The 20,295-nt window shown below is 44.4% G+C and overlaps 1 protein-coding gene, 1 non-coding gene and 1 pseudogene across 2 annotated transcripts; 1 reads left to right on the top strand and 2 right to left on the bottom strand.

The window, feature by feature from the left end:
• Positions 1-883: 883 nt before the first annotated feature.
• On the bottom strand, positions 884-2,086 carry LOC8035424 (annotated as a pseudogene).
• On the bottom strand, positions 884-15,454 carry LOC8035425. The gene is made up of 3 exons (XM_002411294.5): positions 15,023-15,454; positions 5,807-5,921; positions 884-4,796 (listed from the first exon to the last, which is right to left on the bottom strand). The coding sequence occupies exons 1-3, from the start codon at positions 15,190-15,192 to the stop codon at positions 4,665-4,667; spliced, it is 417 nt and encodes a 138-aa protein (XP_002411339.2). The 5' UTR covers positions 15,193-15,454; the 3' UTR covers positions 884-4,664.
• A 3,938-nt stretch (positions 15,455-19,392) lies between these two features.
• Trnas-gga lies at positions 19,393-19,465 on the top strand. Its single transcript has one exon. It is a non-coding gene; the product is annotated as a tRNA-Ser (tRNA).
• The last annotated feature ends 830 nt before the right edge of the window (positions 19,466-20,295 follow it).

The raw sequence follows: 20,295 nt of genomic DNA, 5'->3' as shown, positions 1-20,295 counted from the left end.
CTTTAGAGAAGAAATTTTCCAAACACAATAAAAACTTTTTTTTTAATTATGTAATGTCGTCCGTATTTTTTTAAGACATCTAGAAGCAGAAGTTTGTATGGACCGTATGGACCACCGTATGGACTACGCCACTTTTTTTTACCAAGATATTCTTGTTCTATTTAAATTTAATATTATATTGGTAGATTAATTACATTATCGCTTTATTTAAAATTATTATTCAATAGTCGCTTTTGTTCTCGTACTCAATGTCCAACCAATGCGCAGCATATAGTTTCGGTTTCACAACGGGAAGCGCAAAAGCTGCGAAAGCCGCCGGACCAGGCTCTGCCGGCGACATAAAAACAAAACAACTCCAACAATTTTTTTTCTTTTAGGGAGCAAGCATTTGCAAATTATTATTTTTTTGGAGTGTTAATAAATTACCTTAGTACATTCCGGCCTACAAACTTATTTCATGACAAACTAGGAAAGAAAAAAGCTGCACGGTGTTTCGAAGTTAGAACGCCAGCGCTCTTGAAGCAGACAGAAGTAAAACGCACAGACAGAAGTAAAACGAACTTGCACTGGCATTATATGGCATGTTACTTTTGTCTTCATTTCTTTTTCACGCTGTTTTACCATCGAATGAATGCGTACTATCTCAGTTTAGAACATACGCTATGGCTCAAACATCACTGTAAAATCACGAAATATGTAAATGCATTTAATTTCCAGTTTATTCTGCAGAATCTCAGTATTGTATCCCCTTATGGGCACTTGAAAATAGTGTTTGTCCTGAAGTGGCTTCAAACGCCCACCATGTCTTAACCAAGCCCAAAAGAGCCGTCCACATGATCGCGTTTCTGCCTCATCCAGCAATCATAAAACAGCATGCACTGTATAATCAATTGGATAAGTTTATTTACAACGAACACAAAAACTTACCACCACATATTCCCGAAAGTCAGAGAACAGCAAACCTTTTAAAAATATGCAGGACCTTATTGTGGGCAACATTTTCAATGATGTATCGGGTGACACTGGTAGCATATCCAAACACTTGTATAAGAAACATTAATGCAACAAGAGAAAATGACAGCCACACAAATAGTTTGGTACACGTGACGCCAATGAAATCTTAGTTCCCGATCTAAGGTTCCACGACTGTTTGCTTCCGAGGCTTCCCCATAAATGAGGACACTGTTCAGATGAGAAAAAGGAGAAGTGAACCTCGCTAACTCGTGTCATATCTCCAAGGTATAGTGACACCTGTTGCTTATTAATACCTTATCAACAGAGCAATTATTTGAAATACAAGAGCTGAATTTGGTTTTAATTCCTGAGCAAAAGCCATGCAAACATAAAATTCCCTAATCACTCCAAAGGGAAAACAATATTGACATTACAGCAACAGACAGAACATGGGAGTTGAAACGTGTGAGCAAGCCATCTACTCGTTCCCCAAGTGATGTGCACTGTGAGTTTTAGAGTGTGTTTTGGTGTGCTGCTCATAATTTTGGGTCAACGCAACTGCGCTCTCATGTGTTTTTAGCCGTTCCCCAAGCCCCGAGAATTACTAGACTCACAACCTGCGTGACCTTCAAAAGCAGCGGCTGCAACTGCGGCTCTGTCTGATCAGGGCATTACTAGAACCAAATGCAACTGCCACAACATACTGTCACAATTGTGGCTCGCCACGCAGTCCTCAGGGCTAAGGAAATAAATAAACATGCAGAAGAAAGTTGTATTTTCTCTCAAAAATTAAGCATTGCACCTAAATGCATGCCGGAATAACAATGCCGATTAGTCCTTCAGCGAAATAAGCCCAAACTCATTATGCCAAACCATATATAACAAAAATAAATGCCGCAATGTGAAAAACCTATGGTAGTAACACACCATTTGTCAGCCTCTGAGGTACTGGCAAAATATTTTCCAAGTTAATCCAAAGAAACAGCTTAGAAGTAGTGTGATTCCCCTCTCTTAAAACGATACAGGTTTGAGATGATTTGAGCACGCTGAAATGAAGAGGTTCAGTGTCAGATGGCTTCTCCTGTGCTGCCCTCCTTACAAACAAGATTATAATGTACAAAATGAATCGCATCAGGTTAGTGGGAGCAACCCTGGCAACACACAGGCTGTTTGTTCGTCTTCACAAGGGAAAAAGGTAAGTTAAAAGCATCACAATCTCACAATACAATGTGAGGATGTCGTCACAAGATGGATACAGACTAGAAAGTGCAGTGACAGTAATAAAGTACACTGGACAAAAATGGATGCCCAACTTTGTATAGATCGTGCGACAGTCTAGAAAATAAAAGCATTGTACACATACTTTGGGGATGGGTGTGATCTATCAGTAACAGTGAGTCTGATGAGTGGACTTCAGCGCACCTTCTGCAATAATAACAAAGTATCACGCCTACCTACTTGTATGATGAGGACGCAATTTGTAGGCGTTATCTCGGTGCCGCCACTACATCGGCACATGAAGTGAGTAAAGCTGAACATCTCCACAAGGAACATTTCAAAAGGAGCTTTCAATCTTTCCTTATCTACAAGAACAGAAGGTTCCGCCTCCCCCAACGAAACACGCTCCCCAAGTCTTTCATTCAGGGCCCCAACCACAGGGTTCTCCAATATCAATGCAGAAAGTAAGTTCGTCTACTTCTTGCACAGGGGTTGCGATGATGTCAGAACGCCGAGCTCTTATTGGCTGATTGAAAAAAATAGTGGGTAGACCCCAAGGCATCTAGCATAGAGGCCTACCCATTATTCTACCAATCAAAGCCAATGAGAGCTCGGCATCGTTCTGACGTCACCGCAACCCTTGCACATGAAGCAGACGACTTCTTTCCAACAGTTTTCCCAAGACAAGTTGCGAAAGAGTATGTTGCACCCCTGTCTTAAGACTGAAGCAAATAGGGAGTGAATCCCAAGCACCACGCTCGAGCTATCTTGTGTTTCACTAACAACACCGCACACTAAACTACAAATTGATGGCTAAACAGTTCCAACACCTCCATTCGACGAGGTCATCTTGTCGGGGAGAACTCAAGATGGCAAGTAGAAATGTGATGGCAACCGAGTCTGAACACAAATGCAGCACGTGCAGATATGCCAGCCGGAGGAGAAGTGGAGAAGAAACGCATTCTCTACAGCCTATTTCGGAATAAAACTATGAAAGTCATAGACCAGAAGCCTGCCTAAACAACAGACGAAAACTCAAATCAGAAGAATGAAGCTCTGCATATTGTTCGTACACATCACGGGCACTTTCATCATTGTATGTGGTCTCCAAAGAGGAAATAATCGAAAATATGCAGATGAATGAACCGTACTTGATCGAATTAATCAAAAGTTTACAAAGCTGCCAAAAGACAAAATATTTGGCAGAGCCAAGATTCGAACACCGAGCCTCCCAATATCTGTTCGGGTGTGCTAACCACTCCTATGTTAGCACACCCACCAAACATTCGGAGGCCCAGGGTTCAAATCCCGGCTCCGCCATATGTTTCGTCTTTCGGAAGCTCCGCAAACTTTGATTGATTCGATCAAGTACGCTTCATTCATCTGCATACTTTTGATTGTTTTGTACTTACATATAGAAACTTCTCAAACGCAAAAGGGCTACTCCGCCAAAAAGAACATTTTTATCACGGTTTCGACAAGTTAGCAAAGCAGCAATATTTTCATCTTAAAAGAGTCTATCGAAGCTGAGAATTCTGCTAATCTCATTTTCACATTGCCACCTGCGTGATGTCGAGACGACCTACAATGTGAAACATGATGCAATCAGCCGTGTAACATTCGACGTACAACGTCACGGAGCACTTCCGGAGGAGGTACAGAAAACTCTCGGACGCGATTCCTACACAGATTTCTGAGGCATTGAGCAGGTGGTTTTTGGGGAGCATAGTCGAGGTCTCCTATATGTGGAATGTTTCAACTTTCAAACCAAGCAATAAGCTTGTTTTCGGCTGGTCTTGAGCTCAAAGGTTAGACTCTTCCGAAGAATGCGTCAAGAAAAAAGCTAGAAAAAGAAATCTCGATGCAAGGTGAAGAAGAGAGAGGGGTTGCCAGACCAGCGTCGCCCACCACGGCCGCCGAGAGCCTAAAAAATGCAGGGCACGGCGAGTTCCTAGCGTCTCACTGTCGCTCCGTTGCCGACGAGGCCGTGACATTAGCCGACAAGAACGCGGAAGAACAAACCACGAAGCGAGAAGCGTGAACACAATACCAGGCTATGCCTTGCATTTCTGAAGCTGTCAGACTGCAGACAACGAAATCGTCAAGTGGCAGCTCCAATGTGCAAACCTACCACTTAGGCAGAAACGAGCCCTTTCCTTCGCAAAGCGGTACAAAACGCTGCCACTTCCATCCGTTGTTTGCGCCCTGGGGGTTCCAGAATTGTTAACACCAGAAACTGGTTGCTTCAACAGGTGCCTCCATTTCCGACGTGCAGATAAGAGGGATGCACCATGTCAACTGCACCTCTTGCATGACACGAGAAGCGCGATTGGAACTGCCGTCGAGTCCATCACTTGCCAACGAGACAGGTTATGTCGACAGGTGTTGTCAACGCAGAAGCAAGGAGCTGTCGCGACCGCATCGTACACGGCAAACAGATCCCGCATGCTGGCTGCGGTGACTCGAATCCAGGGGTCGTTGCAGTGTTGAGTTTACGTCAACTTCTCAGTTTCGGGGCTTCCTGGTTGTCCCGGCGTGACGGCACGCACCTGATTGGGCGACGGTTGAACCGGGTACAAACCCGGCTGCGAGGGAAAGCGTTCCATCAGGGAGCTTTGGTGGCCCTGTAAGAAACGTAGTGTCGAGGCCTTATTGATTTGCACAATTGCACTCAATGTATAAAATGACAATAGCACCGTATTTTCCCTTACTGGTAAACGCTTACTGTCGTACACATTTCTCAGTCGTACGCTTTTCAATAATACCCGGGAATAACTGTCTAAACCAAGCGTGCACACATGTACGTTGACTGCGCATTTCAGTGGTCACATTCCCCTTGCGATATTTCAAAGCAAAGGTGCTCAAGTAGTCGCCTGTAGTTTTCGAAGGGAGCAAGCAAGATGTTTGAACACAGAGGGTTTTATCCTAGCTGTGCTTTCAAATTTCACCAGGCAAAAGTCAACACTAACGTATGCTCTTGATAAAAATATCTGCAGCTCGGGATCTCAATTTTTTTCACTCAGTCAAGACAGGTACAAGCTTAGCTAACTCTGTGACAGCAGTGCTACAGGGTGACCCCAGAAAAAGTGTACGGTATTACTTTAATCGAAAAGATGAACTGTGCATCATTGAACGCTCAGTTTCCACCCAAATGTAGCACTAGTGGTTCAAACGAGAGGCCAAAGTTTCAAGACACAAAAGTTATAAGCAATTTACGGAAATCTTCAATGGCAAAATTGTTGCCAACAATGCCCACAAACGCATAGGGCTGAATGGCACAAACCACCGAGAACGACTCCCATTTTCCCATTGAAAGTTTTAGAAAATCACCTTCAACTTTAGAAGATAACAGTTGGTTCTGAAACTTTGACATCGGGTCCAAACCGCAAGAGCTACATTTCGGCAGAGATTGAGCGTTCAGCAATACACAGTTTATTCTTGCAATGAAAAAAAAAACTATGGTTCATTTTTTTGGAGGAACATTGCCTGACTAAGCATCTATAATTAGTTTGTGGCAAAAGTGAAACAGAAAAAAAAGCTAGCAACATAAGACTCTAACTCTGGTTAGCCAAGAACAAGAAGATAAACCAAACCAAGAGCCTGCATGGCTGTAGTGCAACTTCCTCCTATTCACCTGTCTGGCAGAGTGCTGGTGAGCGAGCTTGCAGAGCAGGATGGTCAGGATGACGGCCACGAAGAGAAGCATGACGCCGCTTCCAGTGGCAATGATACCCATCCATGTTGGAATCCTGCACAAACAATTCCTCTCATCTCACTCATCAGAAGCTCAAACAAAAAACAGAGATGAATGGATGGATGCATACAGCTCAACGTCTGCAATCAGGTGGCAGCTTACGTCACCTGGTCAGTGTTTTTAACTTCCACAGTTGACCTCTATGCAATAGACAAAACATTAAAGGGGCACAAGTGGATTGTGAGATCATCCATCTACCGTCGTAACTCAATCTATGGGTTCTAAGCATCCTAAAAAACCCGAAATTACATTCAAGGGTGGCCGATTTCCCTATTAAAAATCCAATCAAAGATTGTGCCATGCCCCCCTTTCTGCGCCATGACGCAGAACACCAGGGGGTGCAGGGGAGGGCAAGCGACAGCCAATCACCATACCTCGGCAAACTCACTCATGAACTCGCTCACTCACGCTCACTCACACTCACCGCGTGATTGTGAGTGGCTGTGAGCGAGTTCGTGAAGTTTGAAGAGTTCATGATGTGATTGTGAGTGACTTCATGAACTCGGATCAGCTCATGATGTGAACGTGAGCGACTTCATGAGCGTGATGAGTTCATGACGAGATGGTGAGTGACTTCGTGAGCGTGATGAGTTCATGATGGGGTGGTGAATGACTTCGTGAGCGTGATGAGTTTGTGATGGGATTGTGAGTAGCATCGCGAGCGTGATTTGTTCGTGATCTGATGGGGAGTGAACCTGTGAAATCTGAAACGTTCGTGATTGTGAGTGAGTTCATGAGTTCATTCAGATGCTGAAATGAGTTTGGCTGTTGGCGTTTATTGCGAAAGTTGTGCAGCTTGACTTTGGAGAGCTGAGTGGCGCCGCGAAAGAGGGGGGGGGGGAGGGGGGGGAGGGATACTGATGGCAAGGGTGGTGCGGACCACGAGGATGGTGGAGTGTTTTCTTGTTCTTTTTTTTTGTTTTTTGTAAATGTGCGACTGTTGTGTTTGGTTGTGTTTTTATTGCGTTTCCGTGCTTGAGCAGATGGATGAGCTTGAGGGGGCGTCGCAGAAGCAAAGCTGTAGAGAGGTTTTTGTGTAGTCGGCATGGATTACGGCACCTTCCGCGCGTAAAAGAGGAGAGTCGTGGGCTGGGGAGGTGGCGTTCGCGGTGCAAGGAGCTGAAGTTTGTTTGCCAGCAATTTCATGGCGATTGATTGAAAGCACGTTTAATGTCGAGTTGTGTTCGCGCAGCCTTTGGAACGTTTGAAGTGCTGTGTGTATCACGCACATCGGGCTGGGCAAAAACCGGCGATAGCGGGGCTTGTGTACCTATAGAAATGGAGTCACCGAAGATAGCGGGCGAGAATATTTACTTCCACTGCCACAAGCTGGGAGGGGGGGGGGGGGGGGGGGGGGGGGGCGTGGCAGTAGAAAGGTCGCGTTTAGCGCAATGTCTAGCGTTACGTCCTGCGGAACCCGAAATAAAAGTTAAAGTTACGTCCGAGGTAAGTTTGCCCCAAGGCTGCGAGTTACGTCCGACGTAACCCAATATGAAAATTAAAGTTACGTCCGACCGAGCACGAAATAAAAATTAAAGTTACGTCCGACCGAACTCGAAATAAAAATTAAAGTTACGTCCGACCGAACTCAAAATAAAGAGTGAAGTTACGTCTGACGGAGCCCGAGATAAAAATTAAAGTTACGGTAAATGGATAGGTGGGCTAGTTGGTAGATGTTTAACTTGCGAAGCGCCTAAAAAACGAGGACACGAGGACGACGAGATAGGACCAAGCGCTTTTAACCGATTAACGAATGCTGCATCGGACGTAACGTAGTAATAATTCACGATATGTTTTCGTTTACATCATGTATAGATCGTAAAGTGTAACATTCAGTAAGGTTGCGTTGGTTACACAGGACATAACTTAAGCTTTTATTTCCGTCTACTTTAATTTTTACTTTAACTTTAATTTTGATTTCGAATTCCGTCGGACGTAACTCGAAACCTTGGGGTAAAATGACTTTGGACGTAACTCTAATTTTTTGTTTGGTTTCCGTCGGCAGTAAAGCTAGAAGCAAGGAACGTGGTGATCACGTTTCCGAGCACGAGTCCACGGACAAAACGATGTCCGCGCTCAACTCCTGCTATACTTCGTCTAACCTTAGCATGGACTACTGTTAACCGGGAATGCTAAAAGCGCGAGCTAGTTGCTTTGGATGAAGCTTGGTCGTCTGCACGAGACGATCTGCAGGCTGGTATTTATCGCACAGAAATCTTACATACTGTATTCTTTTAACGACATACTTGTGAACCTGATAATGGGTTCACAATCGTTTCCTAACTAACTCGCCTAGCTGTATTCTCTCCATTCTAAAAAGCTATTAACAAAACGATATGTTTTATAAGCTAGCATCGAACACTTTAGTATCTTAAAGGTGGCATGAAACCGTTTTCGCCTGTTCCGGCTTGCGTGCAATTTGGGGTTGTTTTTTTGCACATGTCTTTTTCGCACAATCATGCCTTTATGTTTGATACACGTTGTACGATTTTAAGTAAGCTTTTGTTGTTGCGTCGTCGCTTGTGCGGCCATAAAAGTGCGGTGGAAGCTACGGTGCTTAACGTTAGAGCTGAGACATCGCAAGCGAAATCTTATCATATTAATTGGGTTTTAATTCCCTTTCCACATATACTTGAGATTTTCGATTGCAAGGTCACTCGTGCGGCAAGAAAATATTAATAATAAATCGTGAATGGCACTTGAACTACGAGCTATCTTTACTGGCTTCATGCCATACGAGTACAAATATTACATGCACAATCGCACAACGTAATGTCGGCTTAATTCGGAGACATTCCGAAAGATCCCCAGATGGTCGAAATTAATCCTCAGCTCTCCGCTGGGGCGTACAGATGCCCTTCGTCGAACTCGTAAACATATTTTTTTTTTTTTTATTTGAGGCGAGTGATTGAGTTGTGCATTGGCACCACACGCGGACAAATGCAGTTCTCACATAAGCCAGAAGTACAAGCAGCGACACATACGCCTATATCCTTCAATAAATAACGATTCGTGATTCCTAAAAGTCGACAAACATTGTTCTTCAGACGTGCGAGAAACGTAAAGGCAGTACGTGCTAGAACGAAAACATTGTGTCTCGATCGATAGCTCATTCCAATACAATTCGGTGCTGCGCCGCCATTTGTTTCCAAGAGCCCACGAAGCGTGTACCTGCTCATTGGCACTTCTTTTTTTTTCGAATATAAGACATATGAAGCACATCGAGGGTTAAAGTGCCTCAATGTTGCTTGTGCGCTGCGCCAGCACAGCATCATTGAGGAACTCTATCAAGGGGCTTTAACCAGCACACTTACAAGCAGGGTGGAGAAAAAAGGAGTTTATTTAAATCACTGAATTTCTTGCTGCCTCAATTTGTATGAACCCTTTCCGCCAAATATTATTCTGAAAAACCGCATTTATTTTGATTTGGAGTTTCCGTCATTCGGTAGTTTTAATTTAAACGCTTATGTGTGACTGATATTGAATAATCAGAAGGGAAGAATCATTTCTTGGCACGGCGAAGAAAAAAATAAGTGGTCCACGTCTGAGGTGAGTACAAATCAGTCTATGAGGAAACAGCTTGAACATTAAACACTTACACGCAGACAGGGGAGGACATACACAGAGCTGACCATCAACTATTTAATACTTCTTCTTCCTCCACCTCCTCTTCTTCATAGTTCCTTCGAGCATTCCATGATTGCGAGATAGAATGGGGGGATCGGTGGCCGAGTGGGCTAAAGCGCACACCCTGCTCGACGCGCGTGGAGCGAAAGCTCGCGCTGCACCGTACCGGCGTGCGGTCGTGCATCACTACTGCGTGGTGCACGTTAAAGACCCCAGGCTAGCGGTTGTACTGCACTGGCTAAATTGCTCATCTACAGTGGGTAACAATGTCGCCATGTTCTGGCAGACTAAACTCCTGCTGTATAAACAAAACTAATTTGTTTTTTGTTTTGAGATAGAATGCAATTTTAGAATTTTTTTTTTAAAGAACAAAGCATAATAAGGAGTACATATATAAAAATAAATAACAGACGAAAGAAAAATAAGAAAAATATACTACACAAACGAAAACTAAAAATTAAAAAAAAAAATTCTGCAAATGCTTAAGCAGATCCCATACATTTCCAATTTCGAGTCACAAACATCAGTATCACGTGGATGTTTTTTGAGAAATTATTCCCATCACTGCCCTCACGAGCAACGTTACTGGAGCAAGCTCAGTTTCACAGCTCCGCCTGTGACGTGGGCTCAGTGGCGGTCACGAGAACTCGCAGCGAGTCGAGTCTTGCTTCCGGATCGTCTAGCCCGCGAAGCTTCAATAGCAATACTCGAGTTTGAGCGAGTTGGCAATTCATACTAATATTTCACAGCGCAAGGAAACAGACGCGCACAAAAATAAATTTCAAACACTCAAAGAACACTCACAACGCGCCGACTCTGATCTCTGTGGTGTGTTACACTTCATCTTCATTACCTTTTTTTTTTCTTTCTTTTGCTAATATACACATGCAAGTAAAAAATAAAAGGAAGAAAAGAAAAAGAAAAAGAAGCTCTCAACGCGGTGGTAGTAGACGACGCGCGGGACCGGGAAGCAAGATCCGACTGCAGCGCCGCTAGTTTTCGTTACCGCCACCTGGGCCACTCGCCTTTGCAGGCGAGAATAGGGAGCTGCGAAACTGAGCTTGCTTTAGTAACGTTCCTCACGAGTCAGTGGCCCTACTAGTCCAAAGCCGCAACACACCGTAAAAATTGTTTTTACGGTGTGTTGCTTGTGCGGCTTTCCCAGAGCATTTCGAATTCCCGCTACTCCTAGCTCTGTCACCGCAAGTGAAGAGATTAAAAATATCAGGAGAGGACTCTCCTCCACAAGATAATTGCTTGCGGAAGCTACGGGGCTGACGTCATTCTCTTTTTTAATCGTGTTTTCTCATTTATAAAATATTGCGTTAAACATTACTTGTACTTTCAGTTGAAACATGGTCCACTCTAAATTGGCCACTCCACGTCCGTTGTGACATGTCTTTCAACACAATCAATTGCTCAGACTTCCCTATCTGCAACGATTTCCAAAAATAGTACCGTCTTCCATTCCTTCTTTTTTTCTATAAAATTAATTTTCTATGTTCGCACTGCTGCTACAATTCAACACCGCTGAAAGCGTTTGCCATGCTGAGACTGCGAACACGTGCTCTAAATTGCCTGACCCTTTTTGATTGAGAAACCATGCTTTTTTTTAAAACAAACAAACGAAAAAAAAAAAAGCTTTTTTGTAAGCCTTGTTTTTTAGAGATTGATAAAAAGCGTTCGTTTTTTTTTTAATACAGTGATGAATTACAGGCGTAATAGAATACCGATGAACGAGAAATGTTTCCATAACGCTCCTTGTAACCTCAAATTTCAGTGGGCTCAATCAGAGCGAAGTGGCGAAGCGAAAACGAATCTCCATATTGTGTTATCTCGAGGTCGGCTTATTTTAGCTATATTTAGCGGATCACAAGCTCCACCCATCTGCCGAACTTTCTCAGCATATGGCTCGGATACATGGAGCTCTATGCCGCTAGTTAGCGAAAACGGGCAAAAATGGGCCCCAGTTTCCCAAGACCACTTTAGAAAAAATAACGTTTGAAGAAGATAACGGTTGGTTACCTTGGTTCGGACCTCTAGCGCTGCATCTTGGCGGAGAATGAGCGTTCAACAAAACATCAAAAAGAAGATTGAGGGGGGGGGGGGGGATGGAGGGGGGGGGGGGGCGGATTTGCCGTATATATATATATATATATATATATATATATATATATATATATATATATATATATATATATATATATATAAAGTAATGAATTCGCACTTCGAAACGTATTTTAAATTTACATATATGTATATATAAATTAACATACTCCTTCATTCACAAAATTCGTTTCGTGATACTAAACAAGCCTGCGGATAGTCCGCACCGTGTAAAATTTCAACGCGTATAGTTCGCGGTCTGCACTCCAGAAACGACGTTCGATGGGCGGAAACAAGACGGCGGAAAAGAGTTTCGGGTCTAGACTTTCGAGTCCGCAGCGCTTGCAACCATGCTGGCTGCAGCACACGCTCCCTGCTTGTCCCGGAGCGGTTTTCCCCGTGGGATGGGGGGCCGGGGACAACAGGAAGTTGTCGTCCCGAATCTGGTTGACCTTGGGAAAGCGGGTTTCGCGCTCGGTGCAAATAAAAGGGGAAAAGAAAAAAACTTACGGGGGTTGGCTTATTTGTATATATATATATATTTTTTTTTTTTTAGTAGTGCTGTGGTGCCGGCGTGGCGTGGATGCCTCTTGCTCAATGTTAAAAAACTAAAAAGAAATACTGGGAACAAACCAAAACAAACATTAGAGCCGCAGGCGCCGGCCCGCTCGGCTCGTAGCGAGGAGGCCCCTTGATGAGGGGATGCGAGACCGTGATTGTGAGTGGCTGGCCGTGAGTGTGAGCTCCTCATGAGTGTGAGTAGCCATGATGGGGTCGTGAGTGGGGCTTCCTCTTCATGAGTGTGAGTAGCCGTGAAGGCGGCGACTCCGAGGGGCCGTGATGTGAGTGGCTGGCCGTGAGAGTGGTCTCCTCATGAGTGTGGGTAGCCGTGATGGGGTCATGAATGGGACCTCCTCTTCATGAGTGTGAGTAGCCGTGATCGGGGCGACTCTGAGGGGCCGTGATGTGAGTGGCTGGCCGTGAGTGGGGCCTCCTCTTCATGAGTGTGAGTAGCCGTGAAGGGGGCGACTCTGAGGGGCCGTGATGTGAGTGACTGGCTGTGAGTGGGACCTCCTCGTGATTGTGAGTAACCATGATGGGGGCGAGTTTGAGGGTGCGTGATGTGATTGGCTATGAGTCTTTCGCACAGTTGAACTCTGTGATGTGAAGGGCTGTGACTTTTGAATGGTAGTGTACTTTCTGATGTGATTGCGAATGACTTTGATGGGCTGCCAATTTCGGTGATGTGATGGTGAGTGAGTGGGTCCTAAAATGCCGACCTATGCCAATCACGGGTGACGGCTTCCCGGCAGACTAAATTTTCGAATACGAGCGCCTTCGAAAAATCAGTCCACCGGGAAGCCGTCACATGCCCTCCCCTGCAGCATTCCCTTCCCGTGGAGCCCCCTGGTGTTCTGCACCATAATGCAGAAAGGGGAGCGAAGCACAATCTTTGATTGGACTTTTAATAGGGAAATCGGTCGCTCTTGAATGTGAGTTCAGGTTTTTTAAGATGCTCAGAGCCCATAGACTGAGTTACGACAATAAATAGACAATCTCGAAATCCACTTGAGTGCCCCTTCAAGGTTAAGCTAGCTTGTAATAGTAATGCTCCTAAACATTTCTATACAAGTGATGGAAGCAACTTTTTGCAACTGGGTGCCTGCACCTTGCATCCTACGAATTTACAGTAAATTAATAAGAAAACTTATCTGTCCCTCGACTTATGCAACCAGTCAGATGACCCCTGCTTGATGATCTCAACCTTACCAACATCTATTTTTCTCTCACTTTCACCTAAACCTAAATGCCAACCACAAAAAAGAATTTTTTTCTTTTTATTGCAAATATAAACTATGTATTGCCGAAAGCTCATTCTCCGCCCGAAGGTAGCTCTAGGCGCCCGTGCAGATGCCAAAGGCTCAGCACAATCCGATATCTCATTCAAAAGTTATAAGCGATTTTCTGAAAATTTCAATGGGAAAATGGTAGCCGACGAAGCTTTCAAATACATGGAGCTCTGTGGCGCCAGAAACCGAAAACAAACGGTTCGTGCTGAAACTTCGGCATCTGGTTCGAACCTCTACCACTACCTTTAGGCTGAGAACGAGCGTTTGGCGATGCATAGTTCATTTTTGCGGCAAAAAAATCCGTATAAATATTTTGGAGGACACCTTGTACGTCAAGTTGCTGCAGCATGCAAATGATGTTGGTTGGCTAGGACAACTTGTTGAAGAACTGTGAACATTTAAGCGATGTCAACCGGCGAACAATGCCCCGAGACCTCTGGGTGGCCAGCACCAAACCAGTAACAAACTCGGACAATACAGAGTTTTAGCAGATCATTTTTTTTCGCCTCGATAATGATACCTCCTCTCCCCTCCAGCGGCCTTGGACATGGATCGTATCGCTATCGGGTGTCGTTATAGAGGCGAAAAAAACGATCTGCTAAAACTCTGCATTGAGTGTGTCGGTTTTCTTGTGCTCTTTGGAACACAAGGAACAAACTCGACGTGACCCGTTTGCAAGTTCGACACTGCAAACGCTCAAAACGCATGAACAAGTGGAGAACAGGACACGGCATCCGTAACATCAAGCCACAAAGCAATCAGTTCCAACTTCCGAACTCTATAGTTTGGGGCAAGTACTCTGCATTGTCGCTTCATGTGTCTTCCGTCCAAGAACTCACCCATCTTCTTCAATCTCTACCCAATGTGTTTTTTTTCTCGTGCCTAAGGGTGAAGTTGGCCGCAGATGCGAGCTCTCAAGGGACAAACACTTGGCCAACACTGCTCCTAAACATGAGACGGACGTGGCCCGCTGCTCACCGCAGACGAGCTGCTGAACAACATTGGAAAACGCCGCACCTGTTGCAAGTGCTGCCTTCGGTGTTCACACGTTCCCGTATAGGGTGCCTACATGTCTGTCTGTCTCAGGGTGAAGACATCCATTGTTGCAATGAATGTGCCAGCGCGTGACACTCTCGCGCACTCGGTGCGTGACTTGGGCGATAAAATGGCGCCTATGCATTACCCAAAGCTGCGCGCTCGAGCTGAGTAACACCGTATTGCGCGCACTTCAAAATGCATAAAAAAACGATTGGGCGTGAAAATGGCTGAGATGTCACCACTCAAGCAAAAGCGCGAGTGTATGAAGGCACTCTATTCCCGTATGAGTTCGAGTGCCATCTATCGGGTATTTTCAGAACGTCTCAAATCTGCGTATATTTTACTTGCCGTTCTTTCAAATAACTCTGACAATGTCATAGGAGGCTATTAAACGTTCGAAGCAGCCTTTACAAGCCAAAGGGCGGCACCCGTTGACACGGTCGCCCAGTGTCGGGCCGAATGCCGCCTGGCTTACCGTTTGACAGCCTTTTCCTCTCTGATGTTGGAGCCGAAAAAAGCGAGCAGGAGGCTTCCGGAGAGAAGGCAAAGCAGTCCGCTGACGTAGCCACACAGCGAGAGGTGTGCCAGGAACTTGAACGGCTGGCTAAGCCGGGAAACCGCGCGGTAAAGCTTGGCCAGACCCATCGTCCCCTGCTTTCACGGCATCGCGTCTTCGTCGAGAAGCTTCCGGTTAGGAAACGGGAAAACCAGGAAAGCCACACCGTGCAGAGAACGGCGTCGCCGGCTGCGAGCACCGTCCGATGGACACACGATACTACGTCCCCAGCTGCAACACCGACTTCAGAGAAAATAAATAAATAAACGCCAATGCCGATTCATAAAATGTTGCGAAACGTCAACACCCACACGCAACGCAGAGACGCAACCCACGCAAAATAGAAGCTGTATCGGTCATGTGGATGTATGCCCGAACTTACTATTTGTGATGGATGGTAGCTTGCGCCACCTATACAAACAGAAATGTCTTTCATCTGCAGATTAATTATTAGTAGTAAATTATTAGTTATTGAATTAATTGTTAAACGATGAATTAAATTAATTATTAGTGAACTTATGAATGAGGTAAATTTGCGCCGAAACTATCACTGGCGTCGTTGCGCCAGTGATACAGGCGCAACGTCGTTGCGAAGCGACGCGAACAGGGAGGGGGAAGGATGGGGGGGGGGGGGGGGGGGGGAGGGGCTGTTTAGGGAGGCTATAGCAAGGGTCTACGGGGCAAAGGGTCGTTTCATTTCCTAACTCCCCAGTGGCGGCTGTTCCGGGGGGGGCAAAACGCATGCCTTGCCCCCCCACTTTGAGAACTGGGGTGCCCCCTTGCCCCCCCCCCCCCCCCCCCCCCCCCCGGTTTGTACCCCATGCCGATAGGATAAGTATTTGTTTAACGCGAAAAATGGTAAATTCCGTCATCTTGGACGTTGCTGCTTGTGGGCATGACATCGGCCACTTAGCCTTCACAAGCCATGCTCCCTTGACGCCTCGCCGCTTTCTCATTTTTCTCCAAATATTTTTCTCCAAACAAAAATTCGAATCTCGTGCTGTGAGAGGAGAGTTTCGAACGGGACTTCGCATAGGCGCTCAGCTGTGCAGAATGTTGGCCTATGTAAGATTTTCTATTTAATGTTAGTACTTACCTCAATATCTTAGCGTAAAAGCCAGTGAAGTAACAATATTCATCCTAACAATACTTACTTACTTGGCACTAGCGTGATTTGCAAGGTGTGTGAGCGAATTCGCCCTATTGACGGAGAAGATACGTAACATCTAGACTCCCGGACAAAATCAAGTCAAGAGGAAAAAGTCTAACTAACCAGACATGATTCACTGAAAATAGAAACGAAACCTAAACATATGACTAACACGTTTGAAGCCTTACACGTTACGAAATGCTTGTTATTTACGAAAGAGCCCGTACGCGTACAAAATAAACCGTACTTCCTAAGCGTCAGATACTACATCATACATATGTATATGCTGTGCATATCTGTTTGGCATAAGAAAATATGACAATTGCAAGTCAAGTTCGGTATTTCAAACTCAAAGCCCCAGAGGAATTCTCTAACCCGTATTGGGAGGAAGTAAGCGCTGGGTGCCCGCACTTGTGGATACGGACTTCGAAGTAAATTTTTTAAAGTAAACTACTCCAAATTTATTTAATGTTTATGGTTGGATATTGAGGTAACTGCTAACGATAAATAGAAAACCTTACATAGGCCAAAATTATGTTCAGTAGAGCGCCTGTGCGAAGTCCCGTTCAAAACGCTCATACCACGAGATTCGAGTCTTAATAGCGGCCATACAAACAATATATTACAATTTCTGTTGGTAGTTTCTGATAGACTACTATATTAACTAACTGTGAATAAAAAATAAAAGCAATAAAAAGTGTTTTTTAAGAAAATCGACTCTAAACTTGCCAGTTTTTTTTTTTGTTTGTTTTTTTGAAATTTTCGTTTTTCAGGCACATCTACTATACTAAAAAGAAAGAACTTAAATGGAGCTATAGGGTGATATAACGATCACAAAAATATGTTGATTAGGTCACACAGCACAGCTTGCTGAACTTCATCAAATATCGGTTTGACAAATAAAAACAACCATTAAGAATGTTATAACCTTAATTACGCTTAAAAACGCTTAATTATCATGAAAAAGCCTATGTCTAGAGTGTTCCCAAAAAGTTATATTGATGTAGCGTAGAAAGTAGGAAAAAGGGATGGAGTAAAATAATGGCACCTCCGATAAGCTGGGAAAACGTCAGTTTCCACCTTGGCCGCTTCAACGGTCCATAGCTTGAGAACAAAAAATCCGGCGAAATTGCCGTTTGCGTCTTATTTTATTATAGGAATTGCCCCAAAACATATACTGTAAACGACTTATTTTCCGCAGGCTCAATATTTCGCGATTTAGGTCAAAGTTGAAGTTCTTGAATAATTCGCGGGTTCTAATTTTCGCGACGCGGTGGGATCTCAATATAGATTCCAATGTGTTTACATTTTTATAATGCAATTAAATGCAAAGGTGCAAGCGAGCTAAGCTCGCTCGTCCAGCTCGCTTGTCCAGCTCGCTTGCACCTTTGCATTGAACTGCATTAAAATCATAACCTTAAAATTAGTAACTATGCAAATAGTGGATTTTGAGTTCGAAGCGAATTCGAAGCGAATAGTGGTTTGGGCCGAATATTTTCGATTCAAATATCGAATAGTTTTTCCACGGCTTTCACTACAATTGCATCGTGCTTAGACGAAAACCCAGCTAAACTCGTGAAGGTTGCTCCACTTGTTCATTTATAAGCTAAGTTTAATCTATCTCCATTTATAAACTGTAACCTCAGAAGGTCTAATGTCCGTGATGGCAAGTAAACGACGGATTTGACATAAAACGAATCATATAGACAGTTCCATTAGGGTCATAGCAGAGAGGGTAAAATATAAAAAAATGCACTCCTTCTCTTAACCCGCATGTCGTCCGCTCCGCCGAGTGGGCTGTAGCTAGCGTCCGGCTAGCGTGCGAACTCTGTTTAAAATCGCGTCATTTGGGAACTTTCAAGCGCAGATGCGCAGATTTTGGTTTGCCAGTTGTCGTGTAATATTATGCTAGATAAAAAGACTCCCCGGGTCCAATCGCGCTGTTACCTGCGTGCAAATAAAAAACAAAAATAGGGGAAACTGTGTCAGATTGGCCGGTGTCTTTGGCGAAAAGAAAATCCGGTTGCTGTACCCTTTTTACTATACAAAAGTTCGCACTGGTGTAGGCCTTTAGCGACCATGAGTGGAAGTCTGAAATAGTAAATAAAACGTGTTCTCCTGCCGCAATACAAGCAGTAGTTGAGGGTAGTACTGCCGGCTGACTCAACTGCTATTTAAGTAATGGAAAAAAGATATGCTAGTTGATCATTTAGCAAAATAGAACGACAGAGAGCTACAGGCTGATTTTGGAGTAGCCATAACTATTCTAAGAACGCGAACCACTTCAAAACGGCAGCCACGAGCGAGAGTTCGATGTTCGGTAGAGCCCGCCGGTACAGCCCAAAGATGGAGAATGGACACCTCCCAGTTTGTCGTCTGCTAGCGGAGTCGGGCGCGTGCCCTCTCTCTCGTTTTACCCCGCCGAACGGCCGAACCCGCTGAACTTCCCGGATGTGTGGAGAGGGCGCTGCGGTCGAACAAAATGGTGCCGCCCAGAGAGCCCTAAATGGAATAGTCTATAGAAGTGGCCAAGTATTCCCAATTGAGTGAATTTACAAATCTTGCTAAATAACATATTCTTTCTTTAATCTCGAGCTAAAAAAAGAAAGAATTGCTAATGATGAACGCAGGTTGTAAAGGCATCTCTGCCTAACATGTGCTCTTGCATAACAGTCAGAATAATTTTGAAACATTTACTACAATGTAGATGTACACATTCACAAAGTTTCTATTTATTTTCAAATGCGGCTGGCACGCGGGCACCATCTCGCTTTGAATGTATGTTTTTCTTCCAAGCACGCAATTGCGATATTCATACTTTTCCAAGTGCTTATCGCAGCGGGTTACGCCGTTGAGTGCGCTTCTTGCCAAGCACTAGTGTAATGCAGAAAAGCAGCACCCGCGGAGCTCGCTTCCGCGGGTATCGCTTCTCCATAGTGCACCAGTGTTCGGTAAGAAGCGCGGGTAGACACTTCGAAAAACGCGAATAGTGCAGTTCTTCTCGAAGCGAATATTGAATAGTGTATTATTCGAAATTCCGAATATTTGCACAACCCTACTTAAAATGCAAGCCTTTCACATTTGTTGGTGTTAGACTGGTGGCAGTTGGTAAAACCTATTTGCTCTACTGACGTCTAATCCCTGGTTAGCTCAGTTGGTAGAGCAATCCACTGGAAATGGAGAGGTCCCGGGTTCGATACCCGGACCAGGCAGATTTTTTCGGTCGCGGACCAGTCATCTAGCTGTGTTTGGAGATTTGTATTTGTCCTTGTTCCCCTTCTCCAGGGATTATTTTCGTCGTGTTTACATTTTACCGGAATTTTTCGCGGGATCTATTTTTCGCGAATTGTAGGCGATTCACAAAATTCGCGAAAATTAAATCCTCGCGAAAATTAAGTTGTTTACAATATTTCTTTTTCCATCAAAATTAAAAATTTGAACCTAAATCCGTGCCTCGGTTGAGATGAAATCACCCTTATATCTATAGTCCAACTGACTGGTGCGATCGGTCAATTGGGCGCTCTCACAGCACAATTTTATTCGTATTTCCTAGCGCTTGTAGGCATCGATTGATCGAAAATACGCTTATTAATGCGTGGCTTTCGTAATTAGCTTGACTGTACTTAAGCACTATAAAAGAGTGGACTGTGTGGTCGTTCCGGGTGCGAGTACGAATCGACACATTATTTTCTTACCTGCCTAGTTGTGTGTTTCTTTCAACACCATAACCACAAATATGTATACATTGGCATACTCTTTTTATTTGAAGCTGGCATGAGCGTGACGTCATTGCACCATCATCATCATGGTCATCATCATCATCATCACCATACGTTTTTTGGACAACTTGGTGGTCATTCCTACCCGTTCTTGCTGAGAAAAACAAGTGCGGTGGTGAAAATTCGACGCTCCTAAAGGTTACTAGAATGGAAAGTTGGGCGAGTTGGTATGAATCCAATTTGAAATAATGGATCCATACCATTTTTCAGAATGGTATGTCCTGTTTGTTCTCTCCTTCTTGTCCGTGTGTTATTTGCGCTGT

This window comes from Ixodes scapularis, unplaced genomic scaffold, assembly GCF_016920785.2.
Source record: "Ixodes scapularis isolate PalLabHiFi unplaced genomic scaffold, ASM1692078v2 PGA_scaffold6__148_contigs__length_123643588, whole genome shotgun sequence".
Lineage (NCBI taxonomy): Eukaryota > Metazoa > Arthropoda > Arachnida > Ixodida > Ixodidae > Ixodes > Ixodes scapularis.
Note: the sequence above shows the minus strand (reverse complement) of the source record. Positions and strands in the feature narration are given on the sequence as shown.

Coding starts and splice junctions, on each gene's coding strand:
- LOC8035425 (XM_002411294.5), bottom strand. CDS start 15,192: ATGGGTCTGGCCAAGCTTTACCGCGCGGTTTCCCGGCTTAGCCAGCCG. Junction 5,922..15,022: donor GAGGAAAAGGCTGTCAAACG/GTAAGCCAGGCG, acceptor TTGTTTGTGCAG/GATTCCAACATGGATGGGTA. Junction 4,797..5,806: donor ACCAGCACTCTGCCAGACAG/GTGAATAGGAGG, acceptor CGTTTCTTACAG/GGCCACCAAAGCTCCCTGAT.